At 40.5% G+C, this 27744-nt stretch overlaps 1 protein-coding gene across 17 annotated transcripts in view; it reads right to left on the minus strand.

Moving 5' to 3' along the window:
• Positions 1-27744, minus strand: part of EML4 (EMAP like 4) — a 158261-nt gene that overhangs the window by 86745 nt on the left and 43772 nt on the right. For 6 of the 17 annotated variants that reach the window (XM_040550594.1, XM_040550590.1, XM_040550595.1 and 3 more), the window contains one exon: positions 3679-3735. The exons of 9 other annotated variants lie outside the window; for them this stretch is intronic. In XM_040550594.1, the coding sequence (XP_040406528.1) occupies positions 3679-3735 (57 nt within the window). Of the gene's footprint in view, positions 1-3678; positions 3736-5004; positions 5166-27744 lie in introns of those variants that run through there. 2 more of the 17 variants (XM_040550591.1, XM_040550597.1) reach the window with 2 other exon arrangements.

Consider the following 27744-nt stretch of genomic DNA (forward strand, 5'->3'; position numbering starts at 1 on the left):
CATGTTTTCAACCCCCTCTTGATGACTAATACATATTCCTAGAACTGTTAGAAGTGAGATATCAAAAGAGGCAAAGCAGAAGAAACATTACAAAAACCAAAACCACATTTCTGAATATTAACTACCAAGTTAAAGAAGTGAGACAATTCCACTGAGTCAGGTAGATATAGCCTTCTTAGCACTGCAAGATGAAAAACCCTGGTGACTTTCATATTTGTGACTTTATTTCATATCTCCATAGCACTGGTGTTACAGCTCAATACAGTAGGTATTTAGTTACATGCTACTGTGTAATACCGCAGGTATCTAGCGAAGTATGTACCAGGGATACATTTTTTTGTTTCTTAGTCACATTGGAATATTTTTTAATGGTGCGCATGTGCAAAACATTGTGCAGCATCGCAGACTGGATGTAGCTGGCAGGGACCTCTGGAGGCTGTCTGCTTCAAGCCCCTGCTCCAGCAGGGCCACTGAGAGCAGGACACCCAAGAGCATGCCCAGGTCTCCAGCCAGCCCGACACCTCTCCTGGCCAGACAGAGCGATGCCTGCTGCCCTGCTGATGCCACTCTGCTGGCTCGTCCTGGGCACGGCTGGTTCTGGCAAGGCACGTCCCTCTCTCCCAGCTGAATACCTGGAAAGGGAATGGTATCTGGAGAGTAAATAGCACTTTGAGGGGATGTTTAATGGGATGAAGCCTGGAAACAGAACCAGCTGATAGAGCTTACAGGTCACTTCATTAAGCACGGGCTCAGCTAATACATGAAGCAAATAAATATTTAGTCCAACGGCACTTATAATTACTTCATAGAAGTGCTCAATAATAGGTTCATTTAACTCTGCCAAATTAGTAGGAGAAAGTGAATAAAGCTGTAGTAACCTGATAAGGAAGTATGAAGTAGAATTTAGAAACAAGCATACACTATTTTGCAAACTCTAGTAGGTTTATGGGTCCCTAAAAGGCAGCAATGGTATTTTCACACCCTATGATGAGACAGGATTTTACCTCTAGACCTAAGAGCTGAAGAAGTTGAAACGATGTGGAAAAGGATGACAGTTAGGAATAGCATCTGTCAGCATTTCCTTCTATGAAGTACAGTATAATAAGTAAAGAAACATAGTAGAAGGACAGCATCATCTCATCAATCACTACTTTCAGAAAGTCCAATTGCCAAGTACTTAATGCCTTCAGTGACAGGCATGAATGGCCATGTCTACAAAAACACAACCCTTAGCACCTTCAGCTTCTGGTGAATGCTGATCTTGGTAGGGAACAGTTTGCCCTTCTGTTGGGGAATCAACAGGAAGCAGAGAAATTTCAGGAAACACAGCCTAAAGCATTTGGACTACAGTAAACCTGGGGAGGGGGAGACACAGCTCTTGTGGAATATCTGGGCTGCATTTTGTTATTTCTAGGAAACAAAACTTTCTGCCTTTGCCTCCTTCACCCAAGAAACCCACTGCAGTTCTTTAAGTGAGATGCTAAGACATAGGGTCTTTCTGGAAGACAGGAAAGAAAGCAAAGAGAAACTATTAACACATTTTTAGTCTAGGACTATAGCCGGTGCTGCTCTAATGTAGCTTTTAAACCTTTAAAGGCCCTTGCTAATACCACTTCCTGACAGTAAAACTGTTTAAATGAATCTCAGGCCTAAGACACCAAATGGAGGCAGAGAGGCAGCACCCTCGTGGTCCCATGGCAAGCCCTCAGCAGGCAGCAAGAGCCTGACCCTCGTCTCCCACCGCGAGCGGCGCTGGATGAACGGTGGATTCAGACCCACAGCAGTGCTCACGGTGTCGGAAGACTTCTCCCATCTTGCCACCTAGAAATCTCATTTCAGGTAACCCAGCGTGGGTTGGTGAGGCAGGCTGGCAGGAATTGTGCCCTCATTTGCGAAAATATATTAACTGAACAGGAGAATGCGGGCTCTGAGTTTTATTGTTTTGGGAGATGAAAATGATAACGTGGATCAGTTACCTAGTAATTACTCAGAAATAGTAAGTTAAGGTCATTTTAAAGCTAGCCATGCACTGACTCTCATATAAAACTGAATTGTGTGTGTCAAATACACTGAAACCTACAACAAATAATAATCATGATGATAATAATAATATTATTATTATTAGACACCAAATATTGTAATATTTTAGGTGTATAAATTGAGAGTATACAAATGCTGCTAATGCCTCCAGCAGCAGCTGGACACCGTGACACAGCACCTAAGTAAATGCTCTGCTCCTTTGGTGTTAAAGATAAAGGTATCAAAATAAACGTAGCAGCATGAAAGCAACCAATTTTCCAAATCTGGGGACTCTGAGAGTGGCATTATTTTTTTTTCCCCACAACCATTTATAAATGCTGCTCATGATACTAAATTTTACTGGAGGCAAATATTTAATGCAAAGCATGCAAAGTTAAAGTTTTGTTAGCAAGTAAATATTTTCCTTGTTCAAACTAAAAATTTCTATCCTGCCCTGTATAACCTAAGCTAAATTCTAGCCCAGATCAAATTTGATAGACAAGATCTTTCTGAAAGGACGTGTCACGATGTAAACCCTGCCTGTATTTTAGTTACAAAAGGCTCATTAAACATAAGTATGTTAAAAAAAATAAAAATCCATAACTTGACACCTAACAAACTTTTTAAAAAATCTGAACAAGCTTCCTATCAGTACTGATGTTCCATTTGTTAAAAAGAAGTTCTAGTTCTTCCCTGCTGAACAACAAATTTATTTTAGCTCTATCAACAAATGAGAAATTGGATGTAGTACAATGATACCCAAAAATAGACCAGGAGTACCCCCACAAAAAAAGACTTTTTTTTTCTTCTTTGATTCTGTTTTTGTCAAGCACCAACACAAAACAAGTCACCATTACAGGTAACACAGGGCAGCAGTAGCAGCTCTCATAACAAAGCATATCATTGTAGAACCTTTATTAAAAATAATAATAAAGAACTCATCCCCCAAACCTTACCCCAAATGCCATATCTTTACTGCAAGGTCTTAATCTCCTTCACGTAAAGCAAGAATGAGCATCTGTGGTCAAAAAAAATAATCTTTCTACAACTTAGTGTCAGGCTCTTTCCAACTTCTTGTTACCAATTACCATTGCAAGAAGTTCTCAAGGCAAGGAACTCTCGAGAATGCGGTCAGAAATTTCATATGAACAAAGCAGTTGATTCTTCATCATGCCAGTTTCTTACCGCTGTAAGTATACTTGCCAACCAGGGCACATTCCTCAAAAATTTTATACAAGGGTACATTAGGTTTAATGATGTAAGTAGGAACGAAGTTTTAAATCAGCAGAATACATTACATTGCTAAACATATCCGAAGTCATATTTTCTATCAATTACGAATTCTGACGTTAAGTTTTACTCAACAAAAACCTCAATCTTTTATCAAGATATTAGTCAAAATTATTTTCTAAGATGCAGAAAAGAGTTAAAGTAGAATGTAATCGTTAAGTAAAGAACGTATTTCTCACACCTTATTATGCTGGATTTCTAGGCAAATCTCAGAGGCCAGCCCATCATGCCACACTTGCTTCTGAAACTCTGCATATGCCTCGAACTCAAGTCTGAGAAAGTGGTACAGTTCTAATCAGAGGATCACAGAAACTCTTGCAAAAAGCCATTAAAGTCAATGGAAATATCTTTACATAAGCCTCAACTCACCAGTAACAATGCTGGCCAGATACAGCCGTAAGAATTTCTCTTCTGCTGAATTTTGTTCTGAAGATAAACAGTTAAACATTAGCCCCTTTTTACTCTTCCACCACACAAAATTGTGCAAGTCTGCAAAAGACCGTATGAAGCACTTTAAAATTTCCAGTTCACCCTCCCTCTTTCCCCAGGGTTGCTACATCTTAAATTCTAAACCGAATGCTTTGAATTCTGAAGCAGATAAAGTTCAGTGTGTTGCTCACTTTAAGAAAGCACGCTGCGGCAAGGTCACTTCTTTCTCCCATTAAATACGTGTAGAAATTTATGCGGCGAGTACCTGCCCATATTTGTTTTTTAAGCAAACTTTCCTGTTGACAGATGTATTTTAGGGAGAAAAAAAGTGTAAGATTTTATAGGCAAGATGCTGTACTTATATGAACACTACACTGCATGAATCAGCAGACAAAGAACTGCTCAGTGAAGTTTGTTTCATTGGGAATAACACGCTTCTCTGCCATATACAAGAACAATACATTTGGTCTCTATTTGGATTTGGTGGTCTTTTTAGTATTTTTTCTTCCTCCTAAAGGCTGAGCTCAAACTTTAAGGTTGATAGGGCAAGAATGCTGCAATTAGTTATCTGATTTACACTAAACAGAGACTGGTTTGATAGCAACTGTTTAAAGAAAGGAAGTCTGTGCTGAAAGATTTCATTTTTACCAAGGCCCCGGTAAAAATGAAAGTGGAAAAAACCCTTACCTCTGAAGGACAAATACATGTTTTACACACAGACACACACAAATACAGCAACGTACAGAGCTCAGGCTGCAGCGGGCAGAGCTATTTTAACCGCCTACTTTGAACGAATCTTTGCTGCCTCCTGCCTGAGAGGCCCGCATGCAGCCAAAGCTTCCCTGCAGGAGTTTTGTCTTCCTTTTCTTTCTAGAGACACAAAACCGAGGTGCTGCCCGAAGCATGGTGCACAGCAGCGGCTCTGGCCCACGCTTGGGAAGGGTCACTCCGCACGCTTCTCGCTTGGTCCGCGATGCGCTGAGAGCATGCATGCTGCCAAAGCCACTGCGCCAGAAGCATCGTGCCCTGTGAGTATTAACTTCCTAATCACCTCCCCATTATTTTCTCCGCTATACACAGATATCTTTTTTTTTTTTTCTTCCCCCTAAGTTTTCTCAAGGTTAGGACGCTGCACCGCAGTGAGTATCTCAGCCTCTGCACAAGCACACCTTGCCGGCTGCAGTCAACTTGATCACCAAAATAAATATTCGTCCCGGCGTTTACAGCTTTCCCTTTCCCCCATGCCCAGGAGCAGCTGTACTTTACCCGTGCAGAAGTTCCCCAGCGCGGCGGGATCGCAGCTGGCCACCAGGCAGGGCAAGCCGCCCTCCATCCCCAGCCCGTGGCCGCCCCGGGGGGCTCACAGTGCAGCCCCTCTGCCAGCAGCCCCAGCCAGAGGCTGAAGGGGGTGGGATAGGGACAAAAATCCCAGGCTGCCGCAGGGAGTGGCTAGCCCTCAGACGTCAGAAATACACCAATAAAGGCACTTACGAGGCGCATGCAGCACAGAAATACTTCACGGCGCACTGGCTATCCATCAGCGATCCCAGCGTTACGACTTCGTTGGCTTTTATTTTTTTTCTTTAAGGAAAGCAGAATTCACCCGCTGCTCATCAACCTGCTTCAGAGTCGGAAAATGGGCATTGTTTATACACACACGAGGTCCTGCACCACTTCCATTTAAAACCAAAACAATTAGGCTGTCACACGGGCACCCTGCCATGCCTCTTTCAGATGGGACTACAACGCAACGTATTCACGGCAAACATTAAATACAGCTTTAATACTGTGATGTTAACTAGGAAAAGCCAACAGCAGTCTATTTGCCCTCGGTCTGAACAGCAAGAACCACCACAAATAGCTAATGAAAAGGATTTCTGTAAAGGATCAATTCAAATAAACTATTATTGTTCCACAGCATGTCTGTGTGTGTGTTGGAGAGGACAGACCTAACGGCAGTCAAAGCACAACGTGAAATGAAAAGTTCACACGGAGGGGAGGGCAAAGGGGCGGTTGTTTGTTTAGTATTATATTTGAATATTTTTCCTATGACATCTTTCAAGGCGAAAAAGCAATGACATCACTGGCAATATACTTGCATTCATTTCATTAAAATGAAGCGAAATGCCGTGGTTTAAGAGCAGCAGCTTTGCAAAGCCATTGTTCTGTTATGCAGAAAAGACCTCGTATTACAAATGCATTACAATCTATTTAGTATGATCGTGATTTTGTCTGTCTTGCAAGATGAAGCACAGCCAGATGAGAACTAATGAATGCAACATGTGTTCATTCTTTTGGTAGCCGTGCCTGAAGCCAGTTGGCAGAATGAACACAGCAAGATAAATGTCAAAACAAAGCTATTTGTGAATATGTATTGCATAGATTTTGCCTCATCTCTCTATCATGCTTCAAATAGTCTATTTTCAAACTTTGCAAGCATTAAATACCCCTGGATTAAAGTTTTGATTTCCAGACAACAGCAGGATAGTCAAAAAATACACAGGGGAAGTCCATGTCACCATTCAAAAACAAGGAGGGGCAGCACTTTTTTCCACCCCCACAAATGAACAGTTGATAAGAAGGCTCACAAAAACACATATAGTTGAGACAACACACCAAGGGTTTGGTATTCCCCCCCCACCCCGAATTATCAATCTACATGATTTTAGTAGTATCTTCGTTCTCCAGCAGCTCCTGATACACTGGAGAAATTGACCTCTGCAGTGATTTAAAAAACAAACAAAACAAAACACACACACACACAAAACAACCAGAAGGACAGTCAGCTGAACCCAGCTCTGCTATATTAAGCAAGACAGACAACTACTGTGATTAATAATCGTAATAAAAAGAGCCTAAGAAGCTGAATGGTGGAAAGTGATAAAGGGTAAAGGGCAAGGGCATAATTAAGGAAACAACCCTAACTAAGCCAAGGGCCTCAACACGCAGCTGCAGCACGAGGATTGACCAAGAACCCATGCTTTCAACTTGCCCCAGACACTGGGTTGCATCACATCATTAGATGAAACAATCCTCATTGCAAGATGAAACACTGAGTCTCATCTTGTGTGGGCTGGACACATGAAACAGCTTAACGTGCACAGACATACATTTTTGTATCCCTTAAAACTTAACATCTTTCCTAATACAGTTATGAAGCCCAGAAAGAAACTGTGGGTAAAATTCCTTCATTATGCCAAAGAGGCATTGTGTGTGCTAGTAGGAATGGTAAGGAAAGCAAATGAAGCTCGATTTGCCATTTTAAATGGTTATTAGTGATCCAAAGGATGACCAATCACATACAATGGCAGGAAGTATTCAACTAAACAGACTTCTAACTAAAAATTTTTTGTACAACTCATTTTGAGAATAAACATGTTGTATAAAAAAGGTTAGGAACTCCTACTGTACCAAAAGGATATGAACTTCTGGTATTTCCAGAGGTACAAGACCCGGACTTTTAGCTCTAAAAAGTATGGATCTCCTCAATATAAGAAAGCAGAAAAAAATAACTGTATTATGGCAGTAAGCTCTGAAGAGCAGCTTCAGGGTGATGATCTGAAGGCCCATGTTTGAAATTAGATAGTTTTCAGACAGCTCACTGTATACTTGCTCACCCTGAAAATGAGCAGCAGTCTCATGCCACCCATCATCTACTCTGCCCCCATCTGAGGACCTGGGACACAATTTCCTTGATTTGCCTTTAAATGTCTCATGAAAAACTTAACTCTTCATTAGGATTTTTCATTCTCCTAGCTCTGGCCCATACCTGCTCTTCTAAGCCATCTCCCTGTCTTGCAGCCCTGCTGTCTTCAACAGCTGTCTTCCTCTGATCTTTTCAGCCTGAAACACCATCTCAGGTCTCTCTTCTCTCCCAGTATTTACCACGAAGGGGGGGGGGGGATAAGGAGGTAAAATACTCCTGTGAAGTATTGTAGATAAGCACAAATGACAAAACAAGTACCTAAAACATGATACAGACTAAAACAAAACACACATGAAGCACGCAAGTAACCTTCGCCCAGAAAAAATCTCTCCACTTCTTAGCAGTGCAAAGTACATTGTTACGCTGTGAAAAAGAAAAAACCCTCTTCAACTGATCATCACCAAGCAAGTTAAAAGACCAGGAACAGAGCCAAGGGCATTGTACAAGCATGGTTTGTTTGTTATTTTTGTTCTGGGGGGTTGTGGGTCTTTTTTTTTTTTGTGAGATTTTTGGGGAGGGGGGTCCTTTTTTTTTTCTTTTTTTTTTTTTTTTTTCCCCAAGATGGAGATCTGGGGGAACATTACACATCTGGTGAGAACAGTGGATGTCTCCAAGAATGCAGCAGCATCAGTCAGATGATGAACCTGAGGAAGGAGTCATTTGAGACACTTCAGTTTTTCAAGCTCCCAAAACCACTCCATCCCCCAGTCTTTGGAGGCTGGGGCAAATGGCTCCTCTGGCTTTTAAAGAGGACCATGGTAAGTCATGAACGCTTCTGAGTCATCGCTTGGATGCAAAGAGGAGGAAGAAGCAGGTCCCCTGCCACCCCCACCGTTGCCTTTCAGTGACCCAGGCCCAGCTGAGGGAGTTGGGGGTCCTCCCACCAAAACCACGGCACCCCAGCCACACAGGCTGCAGAAAGGATGTGTCCTTCCCAGGGCATTATTAATCTTCCTCTTTTGGCTTCTAGTGACTATCGAGTTTCCTTGGTAAGTGACCCTGCTACTGAGGAAATATCCGCAGTTGCACAAAGTTTGGAAAAGCCTAAGTGTGTTTTCACAGAACCAGGATCTCTTTGTGTCCAAATGCAGAAGACCGTAGAAACCACAGCTGCCGCACGAGGCAAACATGTTGATTATGTTATCTTCTCTCCAGTGGATTACTGGAAGCTCTCCCTACCTACCTTTTCTTAAAGAAAAATAAAGAAAACTGTAGCTATAACTATGTCTAATCAATATAAACTAATCAAGTATATGGAGATTAATTTAATGACTCTTCGAATTGCAAGACGACAGCACCAGTTAATTTTACTTCTTCATATATATGAAACTAATTGTGTTTCCAGTGGAAAACAATCCTTCAATTATTTTGCCTTTTTTTTTTTTTTTCTGAAAAGAAACCATAACCATGTTTCAGCAGGCAATTGCCTTCACAGCAAAGGGGTACCACCTTCCCACACCTGGGTGCATCTCTGTTCCTGTGTTACCTCCACCCCAGCAAGAAGAGAACAGCAATTTCTTCACTAATGACCCAATTCCTTTGAAGAAACAAACCCATCCAAACTAAACCATGAAGCCTCACCAGGCCAGATTCATGGCACATGGCACAGCGACCAGCGCTATAGCAGCAGGGTGGCAGCACACGCTGGAAAAAGCGGTGGGAGCCGCTCCTGTCCACAGCAGCTCTGCCTTCTGGTGACAGAAGGTGGTTGTGAAACAGCCACGCTTGTAAACCATGCTTCATGCTTCACTGCCTCTTCGTTGCCAGACGAGCAGAGTCCCAGCATGAGCAGCGCCAGGGCAGGGTGTGTAGACAGCACATAGCTGCAGAACCCGCAGGTCCTGGTCCTATACTGAGCTACGGAGCTTTTACCTACAGTAAGCTAAAATGCAGAAAACAAGAGAAACAACACACCTACATTTGATCTTTAGAAGCCATCCTGAAGCTGCCCTCCAGAGCTGAACCATACCAGTGACCATGCAGTCAATGACCTTGGGAAATTCAAATGTAAATACATATTTTTTTCTCTGTTTTCCACCAAAATATTACCTAACTTAAATAAATAAAACAAAAAATTTCCTCCAAATGCAGAGCAACCACCTGAATGTCTGTTTCTGCCGGGTGGTTTTTCAGCAGCTGCCCGCTGCTGTTTGTCACAGCCTCGCTGAGGTGGCAGCACACTGGCAGGAGAGCGGGAAGGGTGGCAGTGCTGGAGGCTGGTATTTCACCAAACATAACATCAAACCACAGCTGTAGCACGCCTTCCGCTGCCTGATAGCAGCAGTTGCAAAGCAGACTGCTTGCAGCTGCTTTCCTGCCTACCCATCAAAAGCAGTACGGAAACGGCCAACAAACAAGATGAAAATGTATTAAATCTAAAACACAGCCAGGAAAAGGTTTCTCCAGTGAATTTTATTTTGGCCACATGTTCCAGACCACAGCTGTTGCCTATTCTACACGGTGGCCCGTGAAAACGTGCAACTCTGCCCCCTGGGAAAGGGAGGAGCCTGAGCAGCAGCATCCCTGCTAGGGGCTGCCTGTGTTTTTGTGGGTCCGCTGCAATTTCACCTCTGGTCCAGAACCCACTCGGTTTTGAACACAGAAATTTTGTATAAATGATATTTTCAAAGCCAGTGGTAAACCATGCAACACTGTTAAACATGTAGCATTACCATTTTCTGAAAGTAATCAGCAAAATTTTGTTTCTTAATGAAGGCAACTAACTGGTAGTCTTAGTCATACGAAGCCCAGGCTATGGACTAGCTATGGTGAAGTGCCTAGCTGACAAGCCATTCAGCTCATGTCTACAAAATAGAAGGGAGAGAACAACTGCAAAGAATGTTTTCTGACAAAGCCATTTCAAAACATAGTATCTTATTCTAGAGATATTACACTGTTTATGAGTTGTGTATTCTTTCAAAAAGAGTAAATGCCACTCTTGCCTATCAAAACATCTCCAGATGTTGGCTGCTTCCACCAACACATTGCCACAACGTTGATTATTTTTGCTATTTTTAAGTCATTTTAAACTACATTCAGCATATATTTTTTTTTAAGCTAGTCCATTATTTATGACAGAGATGCTCATTTGTTATCCGCTTTGAAATGCTGAGGAAGCGGAAGAGCCATTATGAAAGCAACACTAATGAAAAAGGGCAATCCTGGCCACAGCATTAATGCTCATTAAGGATGTCCAGCACGAGACCTGCCAACGCAGCCAGTGCTCGCACGGCGGGCTGACTGGCCCAGCAGTTGTGCCAACGTGGAGCAATCCCTGTTGTGCACAGAAACCGACGGCATGGGCAGCGGAGAGGGACTGAAAGTCATCCCGGAGACTGGCTCAGACGTAACCACCCGCCTCAGTATGGCGAGTAAATGAGGGAGAAAAGCCACGGATAGTATCCTGGCTTTGTCCCGATAGCTAGGAACGCCTTTCAGCTGCTAGACTCCTATGAACACCACCAGAACCCAAGTATCCCGCCTGAGGGGTGGGGTGATCACCTGTATTTGGGACCGCACTGTGCAAACACAGTATCTCCTATTTAAATATCACCTCGTACACGCAAATGCGATGTAGGTGTCAGAGCGTCAGCTATTACAACACCTCAGAGCTTGACCTTATCAGAATATCATTTACAGCCACACGGTTTTGACATATTACATACAACAGCTGTACAGTCCATAAATTAATTACCCTTCTTATGGCACAGACTATCAAATGAAGTGGTTCAAAGGGAATCTGAAGGGACGGTTTTGTATCTGTGTCATTCCTTCAAGTCTACTTGTCAGAGTATTTTGTACTCTCAATAAAAGGAGTCATAATAGTAAACACCATAGTCTGTTTACATATATAGGATTGAAATACTGTGAAATCCTAATAAGACAGGGCTTACAACCTATGCTGTTGGAAGAGCATAATAGATATCATACATATTGAAAAAAAAAAAGGCAGATGGAAACATTTTTTTACTTCTGTTGTTTTTCAGTTTTGTTCTCAGTATTATATTTCACATTCACTTTAAAACTTGGTGAATATAACATGGGAGACTGTCTGAAGCAGATCATAGGGGGGAAAAAATGACCACTAAGAACAAGCCACACTATTTCCATGAATTGTTTAGTACAAAACTGTCATTAAAAGGAACTAGCCTGGTTCACACACAACCAAAGAGGTCAAAGAGACCTTTCATCCAAATCAACAAACTAAATCTGCCACAGTAGAAATCATGTTTACTTGAAAGTTTGAATGACATTACTGAAATGAAATTAGCTATTGATTTCCAATTTATTCTTCCTGCAGGAATATTAATGTAATACTAAAAACTGACACACCTGATACCATTGCTAGTGCCTGTGGAGGAAAAAATAAACAAACCAACAAAAAAACCACAAGGGATAACCAGAAAACAACACACAACTTACCACTGTAATTGGTCAATTGACAGGTCAAGACTGAGGTCAACTTTTGAATACAAAAATATACGTTGATATGGCCAGGAAAAAAAAAAAAATATATATATATATACACATCAAGAACCTCTTCCTCTGCACCATCAATCTTGTTATGACAGTTAAAGGTCAAAGCAAGAACAAAAAAGCTAATTAGAGGGAGAAAAAGAGAGAAAATGCTTTCTTTGGTGTGCAGTGGCAAAGATCTAACTGAACTGAGGGATAAAACAGCTGTGGTGTGTGTGGACAAGGACATACCATGCCATGGGGCCAAAACAAAAAAAAAAAAAACAAAAAAAAAAACAAAAAACACTACACAGCAAAATGGGGGCAAAAAAACCCACCACCACCACCACAAAAGACAGTGAAATGGAGTAGGTCCTTGGTGACGTTAAGAAGTATAGCTGTATTTTTCAAGAATTCAGCTTACTACTAAAGCTTCAGAGACCTACCAAAGGTCAGAAGTGATAGGAATTTGATGGTATCAGATTACATAGGAGACATTTTCATACACAGCAAAACCATCAGCCCAGTAGGTGATGTTGGCGGCAGCAGTATATGGTCAACTTCACTGTACCCTTTTCTTCTCCAACCAGAAGCTTCTGTACTCCAGATCCACCTTTGGATCCAGATCCATCTTTGAGTATTTAGAGCTGGAAAACAAGAGTACAATCCAAAACATACTGAAACCCATAGGGACGTATTGACTTGAGCAGAAATTTAAACCAGCCTCAGATGAAGAGTTTATCCATCTGTTCTTTGAGAAGGATGAAAGTCTATGTTTTAAGTGGATAAAATACCAGGGATTATTGGACCAAAATTAAAAGCAACTTCTTCCCTAGCAGAGAAAACAAAACCACTGACTGCTATAAATTCTGAAGGGCATAGGATAAGCAACAAAATTTGCCCTGGCATTAGCAACACATAGGAACTGAATTAGTATTTTCTTAATTTTAAAATAATTTATAAATACAAGTGGATATTCCCAAACCATGTAAGTCAGTAGACTTCGTGTAGCTAGCTGCACACTTACATATGTGCAAGTTTACATGATCAAGACTGATGGGAGAATAATTTCACTGCAAGATTTTTAGACAAACTATCTTTATATTTAATTTTTTTCTTTATGCAAGTTTTTGGGGCTTGTGTTTGTGTGCTTATTTTTAAGCACCAAGTTCTAGCCTACAGAAAACTTGAGAATACTGTTTAGTTTTGAATTACATATTCCCTATGAAATGGACTGTAAACACTTTTTCTCCTATCAGCTTGCTAGATGATTAAAGCAGTCCATAAAGCTTTGGAGAATCAAAGAACTGGACCTGGCTATATAGCTTTTAAATTATGGACATTATAAAGCATTGTTATATTTACAGTCTATGATTTTCCTTAGTATTCCAAACTTCTGAAGTCAGTGAGACAACATCAAGACAGTCTTCATACATGAAAGATGTACCAAACCTAGTAAAGTGCTCTGAATGAGTTACCAAAACCAAGATTTTTGTTTTTAAAAGCATATATACCATAGGTTCCATGTGACCATCAAAATACTCAGTCCAGTATACAAGATACCCTGAAGTCCCCATATTCTTCCTTTTTCTAATCCCAAGCCAAAACAACTCCACTGTTGTTTTGTCGGTGTTTTTTTTGTGTTTTTTTGTGTTTTTTTTTTGTTTCGTTTTGTTAAATTTTTAAGTCCACTCAACAGCTTCTGAAGTTTGCCAAAACAAAACTTCAGAAGACAAAGTATATCAGCCATTTATTTATCAATGAGTTTGAAATCAACACAGCAGCTTGGAGTACACAGAGAGCAACTGACAATGTTATATCTTCAGTACAAGTTTTATTTGGTAGAAATGCTTTGCCTCGTATCTCTATAAACAGGAAGACTCAGCTATTTCCTTCAACCAGCACTAGAGAGTTACTAAAATAAGATAATAAGCCTGTAGCAAAATCTACTTGAAAGCAACAGACCTGCGATACTGGACATCTTGACAGGCATAATAGTTCTCTGTTGGCTTGTTTACAGCTTGAATATGTTTTTTCTATTTTCAGCATAAGTGAAGGCTACTACAGGAAAGCATACACTACCAAATTATACTGCAGGGCACCAAAGGAAAGTAGTGGTATTAGGTAACAGTAAGAAGACAGACTGAAATATCAAGGAAAGAAAAATCCAGACCCTTTTTCTGAAGTCTGCTTTTGTGTTTTGTGTTTCTGTAGACATCACTTGAGGTTGCATTCAGTGTACAAGGCAAGAGATTTGAAGCAACCCAAGAGTCATCATCCAATCAAAAATCTAGCTTGTCACTTCTGTCAAATTGCCTAGACTCTGCCACCTCATAGGAAAATAAAGTGTAGAGTTACATGATGTCAATCATTAATAAATCATTTGTTGCCAATCACTTGAGCAGTACTTGAATAGCTAAGATATTTACATTTTAAACAAATATGTTTGTATCTCAAAAATAATCATTAATGTAACTGCTTTGCTTTTTTCCCACCACCACAATACAACTCCTTGTTGTCTTTGGCCCTGCAAGGTGGCTCACAATGAAGCCCAGCCCCTTCCATACAAAGTCAGGAGACAGCAGATGTTGATCACAAATGACCACACTTAGTATCTTTAAAGATTTTCTGAACAGAGGACTTATATCAGATTTTATTCAGTGGCCTGACAAAATTCAAATAACTTTTTTTTCCTTCTTCACCAAAGGAGCATTTTATTAAATAACTCATTTAAGAGGTAATCAGGCAACTTATTTTAACTATTTCATCACTATCAAGTGGTCAGGGTTAGCTCTCATTGAAGCAAATTGCAGGTTTTAAAGCATACGTGCAATCAGGTGGAATTGGTTTGATCTTACAGCATCCTTAAGAATCGTGGAGGATGTAAGTGTTGGAAGGAGGTGGAGAGAAGTGGAGAGAAGAGGATTAAATTAAACAACAGTTTGGAGGAAGTATCTTGCTGTTTTTTTTCTCCACTGATGAAATCAGGTCTATGGCATTAAAACGATGTGAGAAAACAAAACACAGCTAATTTGCATTGTCTCCTTCCTTTTTCTCATTTAAAAATCAATTGCTATGTCCTTCAGCAGCAGATGCGTTAGAAGGAAAATAGAGCAAAACCAATAAGCTGAATTTGCATCCTGATCCTAATCACCAGCTCCGAGAGCCACACAAACTGGTCTGTTGCTATAGCGGACAAAGAGAGCTCTCACCAAGGTGAACCAAAGCAGCACCTTGGGCTACCCACCTCTCTGCCCCACATGTAGGTGGGCACATGCATGGTGCAGAGCAATTTGATGTGGTCAGGACAGAGCACGGTGCCCGCCCTCCCACAGACAGCCGGGAGCCAGGCACTGCCTGTAGGATCAAGCCCAGCCATCCCCGAAACACGCCCGGTAATGCTTCCAGAGGTCTGCTTACAAAGTGTCACCCTTCAGTAAAAGGATTAGAGTGGAAATAGCCCACACTTGGCATGAAGCTCTTCAGTTGGGGTTTGGTTTGGGTCACTGGCAAATTAGCAGTTTAAACTAGATTCACTGTTGGCAGATTTGATTTGGTAGCAAATTTTTAGATCCTGCTGTGCAGTTTTGCAGGAAGGACTAAGCCTGGGCGGAAGGGGGACACAGCACTTCACACAGGCTGCCTCTTGAGCAAGGCGGTGGACAGACCAGAAGTCGACAAAACACTCCAGCTGAAGGAACAGGGAGCAGGGACTTACCTCAAGACTATTACTGTTTACTCTACTGTCATTTAACATCGTACGGCAATGCCTACAAGATTTTAAAATAAGGCATTCTCACAGATACAAGATACAAAAATAACATTTTAGTAAAACTACAGCTAAGCAGCATTTGGACAACATGTGCTACCGTAAATATTATATGACACTATTACTCCTTCTTTTATAGCGTTATGTTCCCAGTGATTGACTCTCAGAGCTACTTCTGTAAAAAGAATAGCTATTAATATTATTCCATCAGAGTTTTAAAATAGTTGTTTTTGCAAATTATTCAAGTATTCTATTTTTCTCACATTTGTTTTGCTAGAAAGGAAAATATTTAATAAATTCATAAAGATGGCATAAATAAAATTATGCTGGATTAATAGTTTCTTAGATAAAAATGCTTTACGGCACTGTAGGGTCAGTAAAAGTTTTACTGATGTGCTTCTTCATCAGATAATTTCACTGATGGCTATTAAAACACTAGGTGAGTCTACCTGTGAAAATTATTTCGCATTATATAGTAGTACATTGAGGTCTGTCAGTTTTTTCTCCTAGGAAAATGTAAACCTGAAAATTGGTCCACTGCAGTTCGTTCATTACCGGTCTGAAATACTATTTTACTACCAGAGACATTTTCCTTACAGCAAAAAATGTCACTAATTTGTCATTTATATATTAGCTCCATCTTAAAAATTTAGAAGGTATAATTGAAGTCTAAAAAAAAAAAAAAAAAAGAGATCTTTGTAGTTAATAATAGAGAGTCATCTTTTCCCACGTAGGCTGCTGCCCCAGTACTGTTGCAGATATCATCCTCATGTTATGGAGTAAAGTGAACTAACTCCAGAAGCAAGGCATTCCCTTTTTCAATTTATTATTATTATATTGGGTTCCTTGATGATCTAAGCAAAGCAGCACTGTCCTACACAAAACATGAGTGCCCTGAAGGTGCTCTGCTGCCTTGACAACACAGAGAGAGGAGAGAATCGTCATTTCTGGTCCACCTGAACTGGACACAACTGACATTAAACATTGATGCATCCACTAATCCGGGTTTGCTTTGAAATATTCCCATGCTTCCAGAGAATAGGGATTTATGTGAGGGAGGAACACTGGCCTCCTATCAGGGCAGGGGAGTTCCTTCTACAATTGCAAACATATTCTCAAGGTATAGGAGAGCCAAACTGGAAAGAAGCTCCACATAGGTCAGCTGTATACAGACACTACATAGCAGGCTCTGTTCAACAAGATAGCAACTTGAACAGAACAACTATAAACAGTGTCAGTTTAAATTAAATACGTTTGTTTAAGCCATACGTTATATGACAGGTATCAGCCGCATCCAAGAATGTAAAATTTATGAAGCAGATGTTAAATATAAGGCCATCCTAAAAACGCTCAATTAGTGGGAGGGGGACCATATTTTCTGGTCATCTTTTGTTTGTTAAAGCAGGATTCTTCTCAGTTCTGCCCTAACCGCCCCTTAACACTGCACCCCTGAGCTGTACTGTTTTTGTGCTTTCCGCCTTTGCAACTCTGAGGGCTGCTAACTTCCTGGTTTTATTAAATGAACACAGAAATCCTCTTAACCATGATTCGCAGCTTCACTAAGAGTGGCTTTAGGGAAAACCAAACTCGCGAAGCATTCACCATACAGCCATTTCCCTCAGCAATACAGCTGATGATGTTGTAAAAAATAAAATAATAACAAGAACTATGCAAGGTCTCCCCTAGCAGGAGGCTTGCTGGAGCTTTGACACTGAATGCATAGCTCTTGTTAAAGGTCACTGTAGTTTGGCGTTTCAGAATGCTTACTTTAACATTCACAACAAAATGAACAAAGCGCCTTTTTTTTATGGCTCATATTGATTGTTCCAACGCACGCTGATCCTATCTTCTACAAACAAAGCCAGGATTTAATTGCACTGGAGCATTAAGCAGACAGCCTTTAAAACTCTCTTCCATTGAACCTGAGCACCTGTTTGAGCTGCAACTGACTGTGTCAGAAAGGACCGCAGCAGGTGCTACGCTGCAAAACAACCTGTATTCCTATACATGGGAAGAAACACTCCCAAATTAATTTCAAAACACGTAACTGAGAAGGAAGAATTAGGAGTTTGCCTTTTTAACCTTCTCATAGATGACACAATTTCAGGTTCTTAAAAAAAAAAAAAATCCCCATTTCTAGGCATTGCTGCATTATTCCTAGCACAGCTAGTAGGGGCTCCATATTAACAGCAACACATCTAAATAAATCATCAGTGCAAAATTCCAAGTGTCAGCTTAAAACTGACAAGAATATGTGTGCATATATATATATATATATATATATTTACTTCTATTCATTCTTCTAGATGTATGCCAAAATTTTGTGCCTGTTAAGATCTTAGTTCTTCTTGGATCACGAAACAAAGCAGTAAAGCATATCAATGAACACAAGCTCGTCATTTTCCATATTGAGGAAGCGGTCAAATTTCCAGTCCCCTGTAAATTCCAAAGAGGTAATTTATTTGGCATGCCCAGTAACGCAAAGGTACAAAATAGCATTCCAGACACCTCAAGGAAAGACCAAAGCACAAGCCACATGTGCCTGGACCACCCCACACCAAACCCTCTCCTACCGACGGGCAGGATTTCTCCACGTTAGCTGGCATTTTGTTTCCCAAACACCAACACCAAGCCTTGCACTGAGCAAGGCCCCTCCTGAGGCAAACCACTCAGCTGCAATGCTTTTCCAGCGAATACGAGGCGGAGAGCTGCTTCCAGCTCTGTGACAGACGTGACACACACCAGCCCCACAGCCTCTCCGAAGCGATGACGAGCACCGGAGAGCACCATGGAAAGAGACGCTGTGAACTCCCAGCAGCGCCTGCACGAAGGGTTTGGCTCCATTTCCTAACTCCTCCAAGGGAATCGCCTGTAAATAATGGCACTAAAGCTGCCTGCTGCTCTTTATTGACATGCACAAAAGTTGCCGCTCCACATGTTTGGGAACACAGTGGAAAATGGGTATGTTCAACATTAGGCACCAAAAAGGAAATAATACACACTGTACATCAGCAGGAGGGGATAACAGAGGGATAACCAATCCCTTCATTTTCTTTCAATATTTCCTTTATCCTACTGTTTAGGGTGTGTTTTTTTGTTGCTGGTGGTGGTGTTTGTTTGTTTGTTTGTTTTTGTGGTGGTGGGTTCTTTTGTTTGGATGTTTTTTGCTTATTGTTTGTTTCATTACAGTGGACAAGAAGAGGTCTTACTAAGGTAGACCAGCCACATGAAAAATGACTGACACCAACATCGAGCAACTAGCTGCACCACGTCCATATTACCTTAAGCCACCACAGCTCTGAAGCAACTTAACCCCAAATTTATTTTAAAAGTTGCAATTTCAATTTGCATATATATATATATATATATAATATAAATATGTGTGTGTGTGTGTGTGTGTGTGTACATATGCATGCGTCTGCAACCTACAAAACCAGGTAGCCACCTGGTCACTCAAAGCAGCTCTCTCAGGATGCATAAAGGACAAGGCCAGCACCAAGGTAGATAGTGCATCTGTTCAATGATCATAAAAGAGAGGGAAGGAAGTACTGCGTAAGTGAGAACACAGAATAATATTAATAGGTGAGTCACTTCTGGATTCAGTAGTTTTGAGACCCCTTTTGGATATGAGCCATTGGTCAAGGGGAGATTACACTCACATCTCTATAGAACTCTAGAAAGAGTAGCAGATCTTGACTCACCCTCCTCCTCCTGAGTCACTAGGCATCCTTCCCTTTATTTGCTGGCACTAATATTAAAACCGTGCTCACCTGTTCAGGGAGCAGCAACAACAATATGCCTAGGGCTACTTGACTAAATGTCTACAGAGAAGAATCAAGCCTGGAATTGCCTATCAGCACAGACAGTACTAGTCAAAACTCTCAACTGTGGACAAGACTAAACATTTTCCACTTAGAAAATAATTTGAGAAGTATTATTGCACATGGTGCAAAGATAAATTACCGACCATTAGAACATGTTGTCAGGCAGGTTGTGTCCCACTTCCTCTTCCTCCTCCTCAAACACTGAACATAAATCACAACTAGTTATTTCAAATGTAATCAAACCCTGCCTGGTATCAAGACTTGCTGATGTCTTCACTCTGCCCATCTCTCTTCACCATCAATTTGGAGGAAAATAAAAAAAAAAAACTACAAAACACAACAATTGCATCCCCCAAACACACAAGCAAAGCAACAAAGAAAGCCACACTAACAGCAACCAAAAAAAAAAAAAAAAAGTAGAAAAGAAAGCCAACAGGCATACATAAGGCTGGCAACAACTCTTCAGTGAGGGGAGCATTCGGAAATGGTTATACCAACTTTCAGACTTCTTATAACATGCACGAGTTTTAACCTTTCCATGTTTATACATTTTCACAGCAGATTAACATCTACCATCTCACTTTTAGAAAAGGAGCCACTAACAATTGCATATGCAGCACATGCACTGTCAAGCATATGCATTACTGAGTGCAGGGAATTAGAAAAGTCTGAGTCAGTTACTGGTGTGATTAGTCATTTTATACACATCTTTCTATTCCTAAGCCTTCTCATCTCCTAGAATTACAATTAATGGTATAGGGACCACATCTGGAAAAAGAATTGTACAACTTGTTTTTAGACAACCACATTTCTTGTATGATAGCTAAAAATCTTCCAGAATTTCTCCTATAAACATATTTCCAGCAATTTCAGCTCTCCCATGTAGTCTTTACTCCTATAGCAATAGTCTCCTGCGGAAAAGTATTATTATTTTTTTAAATAACTCAGGCACACATTTCTCTTGCATGATTAATAGTTTTCCATATTAAGATGACAACACTAGCACTGAAGCGTCCTATCACAGCAGGCAATTAAGGAGGAGATTCAAATGAAAAAAGTGTTAGTATCGCAAAAGACTAGCTGTTGTCGCACCATGAAATACAAGAAGTAGATTAAGAGAAAGATAACATTTGATAGGTAGCCAATACTTACAACAAAGGCTAAAATTGCCAGGCAGGACGGTCAATGAGGAAGGAGGAAAATAAAGGAAGAGAAGTACTAGCATGTACAAATCTGAATCAGTGGATTCATCCATCTGTCAAAACACCTAGCACAGAAAGACTCAGCAATTGACCGTATCAGTAAGTTTAAGAGCTCAACTTCCTCTATTTCACTCTATTTCAAGGAGGGCTGAGCCTGGCCACATAATGCAGAACTAGCTGCTGTGCGCGGTGGGCGACATGACTGCGCACACCAACAGCAACCTGGGTGCAGGCAGCAAAGGCTGCAAGCTGGAACAAAACCAAATCCCAACTGCTAGCAATGGCGTGACAGCTGAAGTAAGTACTCCTTTGGTCAACAGACACTGTCACCACCAGTCTCGGGGCACGGGGATGCTGTTTTAGAGCTGGTTCTGGTATCGGGCAGGAGAGCTGACCAGTGGTTCAAGTGGTTCAGGACTGGTCACAAACCAACCCTGGCCATGTCAGATCACGCCACAGAAACATGTCAAACTGTCTAGAATTTGGGAAGGGCAACCTCAGGAAACCTACTAGAATTTATTAATGGGGCCGACGAGGCTGAAAATTTTCAGAACATGTTTACAGAGTAACTGAAAGCCCTTCCCAGCCTTTGGGCTTGTTTTTCAAGCTAAAGAACAAACTTGAGGTGAAGAGGATTTCACACTACCTGGTTTGTGATTATAACCTTACTTGTAATGCTAAAGATAAGCAGAAAACCTTCTCCTACAAAAACTGACAAAAAGATTAAGAAAGCAAGCATGTGTCAGAGCTTATGGGGTACAGAGTAAAAACAGCTAGAAGCCTACTTGAGCTGAACCAGGAAAAAAATAATGGGGGTATTACTGTTTCTATGCATTTCAGCTTCAAAAAAAGGTAAGACAGGCAACTATCTACTCACTGAAGCTGAAAAGGATGCTAAGGAAAAAATAAGCAGGAACAAACACTGAAACATACTTTGCCTTCTATTTCAATAAAGATAATAAAATGATACACTGAAAATGAGGCTTGGATAATGGTTATTACCACATACAGTGTGGAAACAAAATTAGAACATTTACAAGAAAGAACTAAGGGGATCTGGATAATCTCCATCCCACAATGCTGAAATAATTGGCACACAGAACAATGACAGATACACCAAAAATCATTAAGAGAGGGAGGGGGGAAAGGAAGTAGTTTGGGAGAGAAGGAAAGCAATCTTGGCGCTACAAGCATACTAGTATGACCTTGATAACACAAGATCTGAAAAAGAAGTCAAGGAAATGTAGTAGTGAAATGAACAGTGAAATGAAAATGAGGCAGATTTGATTTTAATGGGGTAGTTTATTCATCAAAAAAGGATAATACAGTGAACTTAAACCAGAAGTAAAGCAAGAGCTGATGTGGTCCCTCTTCGAACAGTATTTAAGGTGGAGACCTGTAAGAGTTGAAAGATGAACAAAGCACTGGCTGAAGGAAAGGCAATAAAAAGATATCCAGAAAAAGAGACAGTACAGTGTTCCTTAGGTACTGTGAAATCAGTTATTAAATAATTTATGTACCAACAAAAAGTAGGTACCCACTAGTGACTTCTGGAAAAAAAAAAGTTGGGAGAAACAATTGTTCCTGAAACCATCTCACAGAAATTTGTCAGTCTTTGGGTTGGCTGGAGCAATGCAAATGCAATGAAATTTGCATACCAAATGAAAGCCTATTATGAACAATGACTTTTGCTATGGTCCCATTAACAGGAGATGAAGGGGAGAAGAGAGATCTCAGAACACAAAAGACCATATATTCCTGTTAGCCCTCATAACAGCTGTTTGATACTAATGCTTTTCAGTTATTCTACAAACAAGAAAATGTATTTTTACTGGAAAACCAGGAGCAATCAATTATATAAAGTACTGGTAAACCACTATTTGTAATTTTATATGGTCGTGGTTACCTAATTCAAAGCAAAAGCACAGGAAAAATGACATGCTCCCCTCAAACACTATTCAATTGAAACAGGTGCAGAGAAGGACTACTCAGAGGATTGAAAAAACTATTTTATGAGGGAAGCTGAAGCACTTGGAATGCTTTAGACTAACAACTACATGCTAAAAGCAACACAACTCTGTAGGTACATCTTGTGTAGAGCAGAGAAGACTTTATAGGGAAAGGATGGCTTGGTCGAGTGGAAATGCAGAGAAATCCCAGCTCAGAGTGTGGAACTGCCTTTCAACTGGGATGGGGCAGATAAGGGGCAAAAACTGAAAATCCACTGATTATCTGAGACAGAAAAAAAAAATCTTCAACAACTCACTGTTTGGCTCAGGCATGGAAGGGCTCCCTCTACCCTGAAGCAAGAGATACGACTCCAGCCAGAGAGATGGAGGACAAGCTGTACTGTAGCGGGAAAGGAACATCGGCAAGGTCTGCATGGCACCTCCACTCATATTTTTAACTACTGTTCAAGTAAAGCTTTTCTGGGTCAGACTTCCGTAGTTCAGGTACAGTCCATTCCCCACGTATCCCCTGTTATAACAGAGATGTAAGACAATGTCTCTGACCCTTTATGCTGTTTCCGTGGGGCACATACAGTTTACTCACCGTTTCAGTCTTTCATGAAGGGCTTTCCAATTTGTTAGAATGCACAGATGAGAGCTAGCAACAGGCTCATCAAGATTTAAACTTTTCTTTTTTACATGATTGTTTGGGGAAATTGTCCCCTCAGCCCTCCAACCTAAGTCGGCCGTACTTTAATAGTCCATTACAAGAAGAGAAACAATCTCAATATTTACTTTTGTTGAAACTATCAGATAAACCGCTCGGTCTATTTCTGTTCTATTCACATTCTCCCACAATTTCCATTACAAGGTATGCACTGAGCACTTTGACAAGAAGTTCCCCACACTAAGAATCTAGTGGTAGAGAAAAAGGAACTATTTAGTTGGTTTTGGTTTCAAGCAGAAATACATTTTCAAAATTAAACTGGAATTCACCCCCACATCTTACTCCTTTGCAACACAGGCTCACACATTCTACCAACTCACAGATATAAACTCTAAATTTTGCTAAGTGAATCTGAATCCCCCTTTAGCTGGAACAGCTTTGGTTGTTTAACTGTCCTGACTTACCAGTAAGACCTACTCTACTGCCCTTCTGATACTTTGGTTAGAATGGTTCATGGTAACTTTTGTTCTCTTCACGAGTTTGCCCAGTATCCAGCAAACAGGACTATCTGCACTGTGTACAATATGCAAGATACTGTTGATCTAAATGAACTTGTTAATCATAATTGTAAAGATAACATTGATATATGCTATGTTGCTTATTTTCATATCCTTAGTAAGGCGTAAGACCTAAAAAGGAAGTCTGTAGGATGTATGCCAAAACGTTTGGTTTTCAGAAAATTTATGTATATCTTTCACATAGTAAACCCCCTGGTCTTAGCCTCTACTTGCTAGTACAACAGTATTCTTCTGGCAAATATAACTAACTTTTTCTTCCCGTTTCTGCTCCTTTTGTTCTGCTTTTTTTTTTTTTTTTGAAAACGAGTTCATCTTGCCATACCCTGTAACAGCTTGCCGTAGTTATCTTTGAAAAAAGTTCCCTTTTCCAACGCACAAGCATGACTGCACCCATTTAAAGATGAACTTCATCTCTCCAAGTTTCTTATTAAAAAAAGCGTTGATGATTGTAATGCAATGTAATGGTAATCCATGGAAAAGGGTTTATAGTTCTCTGAAAGCAGCAGGCTACCGTGGAGTCCAAGCAGTTTAGAGATGAACTATGAAAGGAGAAAAAGCACATTGATTTGCGTAACTGATTCTGATTTATCCCTAGTCAGTAGTGACTTTACAGTCAATAAATGAAACAAACATAACTGAAAGGAAGACTAAAAGGGGGGAAAACTAAAAGGGGAAAAGCTATGCAAAACCTACTTTTAGCTTTTATTATTATTATTTTTTTAATTTATTTCCTCATTCGTTATCTAAAGTATGAGGGTCATACCTCCTCCGAAAAAACCCCTGGCAGACTGCTATATAAGAACAATTATCACCATGCATATAAAAACCTAACACTATTGTCCTATAGTTAATACCTACCTTTCTTCATTCTATGTTCAAGTGTTGCTGTTTACAAGTCAGCAACCTGTATCTCATTTCTCTACTATCCCAAACCTGAACAGAAAAAAAAAAAAAAAAAAAAAAAAAAAGAAAAAGCAAGACTTTCCAGCCAAGACTTTCCAGTAGAAGTTGCTAGAAGTGTTTCATAAAGACTTCTTTACAGAGAAGCACTGGCTTTTATTCTATTTTTTGATTAATAAAAGCATAAAGACAGTATATAACTTATTCAAAACTTCTGAGAGTATTTGATGTTTCTCTCTCAACAGCTCTCCCTGACTTGTAAGAATGTAGCTAGTACCACTTCCAAGTACTAAGGTCCTTTTCTTTCCTTCCCTTCTACAAAACAAGATGTGGTTATGTTTGACATCACGTTAAAACGTTCTGTATTTTTTTAAACCGGCTTGAAAATATACTGCAGCAAGTTAATTTTGTTTGGGGATTACATATAGGCAAAAGCAAACACAACAACCATATACATATCAAAAAGCAAACAAACTCATCCTGGACAAAGATGTTAGATGTATATAACAGTAAGAAAGATCTGTAAAATTCACTCTAACTTAAACATTTTCAAGTTTTCATTGCTACCACACGTCCCCTGAAGCCATTACCCTCATGCCACTGGATGACATGGCTGATGGGCAGCTTAGAGAAGGTTTCAAGCTGGCACTACTATTTAACTACTCACATTAAGCTCACGTACATCTTTTAAAACACATGAAACACCTATGTATTGTCAACTGCTTTTCCATATAACGTTGTGATTAGCAGCAATATTAGCTCCAGGAGCTACTGCCACCCCACTGCATTGCTCGCCTCAATGTCTACCGTGCACAAATTCATACCACCTTGTGGTACCGCTTACTCCTGCGCTACAGACCAGCTAGAAAGTTTGTACTCACAAGAAAGGAACAAAATCTCCATTCCTAGCTCAAACCAGCAACTTGATGAAAACAAGCCTACTCATGGAGGTGTACAGGATTTACCAGCAATAAGGAGCTCCTTCAGAAAACTATAATATTGTTTATAAACATATCTTTTAGGCAACAGGAATTTGATCATTCTAGGAATCTCAGATGAAGCAATTCTGAAGCACAGCTGGCTGGTTTTCTTGACCTGATTCACCCCTGAACTGTATTCGCAGCCAGGCAGTAAGAGGGAGATGGCTGTGAACCTAGGGGAAGACCACCGAGGCTGGTGGGAAGGCCCACTGACATATGCTTAGAAATGGCTTTTGGTAACTTTTGTTCTCCAAATGAAGTTTGGAGCCCAGATCCCTCCCTCTGCTGTATCTGAGCACTACCTGCTGCTGTTCCTAGTTCTGGGGAAGCCAACAGGACCCAGTATCAGCACATGCTCAGTCCTCTAGAAAACACTGTCTCTGCCAAAGCTGGAGATGGATCAGACATGTAGTTAAGGAGAATCAGTTTTAGAAAATACCTCCTCAAATTCAGAAGCTTCAACGAGGATCCTCTGCCTTTCCAGCCTGAACCCTGGCAGATTCACAGGTCCTCAGCTCCTGTCACAGACAGCTACTCACACACCAACAAAAAGTCACACGAAGCTCTCATGCCACCTAGGAAAGTCAAATAACTGCAGCAAGCCCACCATTACTAGGCTTGGGAGAAAGCATCAACAAAAAAATAAACATCCTGTTATTGAACTCCCTGAGAATCTACGCTCTCAGTTTCACTTGATTAGTGTCACCATTTTAACTAAATTATTCTCTGCAAGAAGGTTTTCTGGAACAAAGCCCATAAACCAATGATCCATGAAAAACAATTAGAACTATTTCCTTTTCATAAGTTGTGTAAGCAGCAGAGATCCTGTCAGTTAGGGCTGGAAGAAAGTCATCATACTACCTTCTTCTTCTTCTCTTCCTCCCCCTCCCCCCTTATTCTCCCCACCCATTCACCCCTTCAAATATATCACCCCTCAGTAATAAAGAGCAGCTTTTCTGCCTCTATGTATTCAAAACATATCAGCCTTTGACTATGTTAAATAGAGCGCTTCCTCAGACACAGCATCTATTCTGTCCTCCTCATGCTCATACGAGCTCTATCCAAACAATCTGAAGAGACAGGATGTTTAAATTCGGGGAAAAAAAAAAAAAAAAACACTCTCTGGAAGGCACAGAAAAGGAGCTTTTTAAAGAGCATCATCTGTTCCTGATAAGCAATCCAAATTGTGCTACTAATTTTTGCCTACATTTCATGACCCAGTGTAGCATCACACCCATCCTAAACAGTTTAATTTAGGGCTGCTGTAACCCCTCAGAGAAGTTCTCCCAGAGAACACTTCTGACCATAACAAAACATTAAGACACCCAAGATGCACATAAGTCTAAACACTATTTATTCTCGGAGTTCAACCCTTCTTCTCCCAGAAGTCAAGGGCAAAGACTCCACCAGCTCAACTACCAGGACTCTTCTGAATTGTTAGCCTCAACTCTAACCCCATTACTAGGAAATAGAAGTAGACCTAACCGCCGGCCCTACAATTGAGCACACTAAGTGGCACTGTTTATTTGTGTATGAGGATGGTGCTTCCCTCTTCCATGTGCCCTGCTGAGTTGGAGTGCAGTACCAATGCTGTATCCATACTTGCTTTGACTGCTTTCTCAGTGGCACAGAGGCAACCTAATATTCCCATCTTACTAAGTGTTTGTTAAGCCAGTTAAAAAAAGTAGTATAATAAGGAGTCTCACTGTAAATTATTCTCTTCCTGTTCTAGATACAAATGTGGTTTTTTGGAATTTCAAGATTTTCCTCAAACAGAAGGTGTTTACATGGGATGGAATATCCAAGAAAGTAAAAATGTTTGTAAAGGGGAAGCATACTGGTGTGATTAAGCCACAAAACCTATACTTACGTAACAGATTCTCTGTTCCCAGCTCTGCAATTATTTTTTATTGTGCGATTAAAGGACAAATGTGATTTTTTCAGATGCTCTACAGTGGAGAGCTACCCATATAATA

Source organism: Cygnus olor, chromosome 3 (assembly GCF_009769625.2).
Source record: "Cygnus olor isolate bCygOlo1 chromosome 3, bCygOlo1.pri.v2, whole genome shotgun sequence".
NCBI classification, from domain to species: Eukaryota; Metazoa; Chordata; class Aves; order Anseriformes; family Anatidae; genus Cygnus; species Cygnus olor.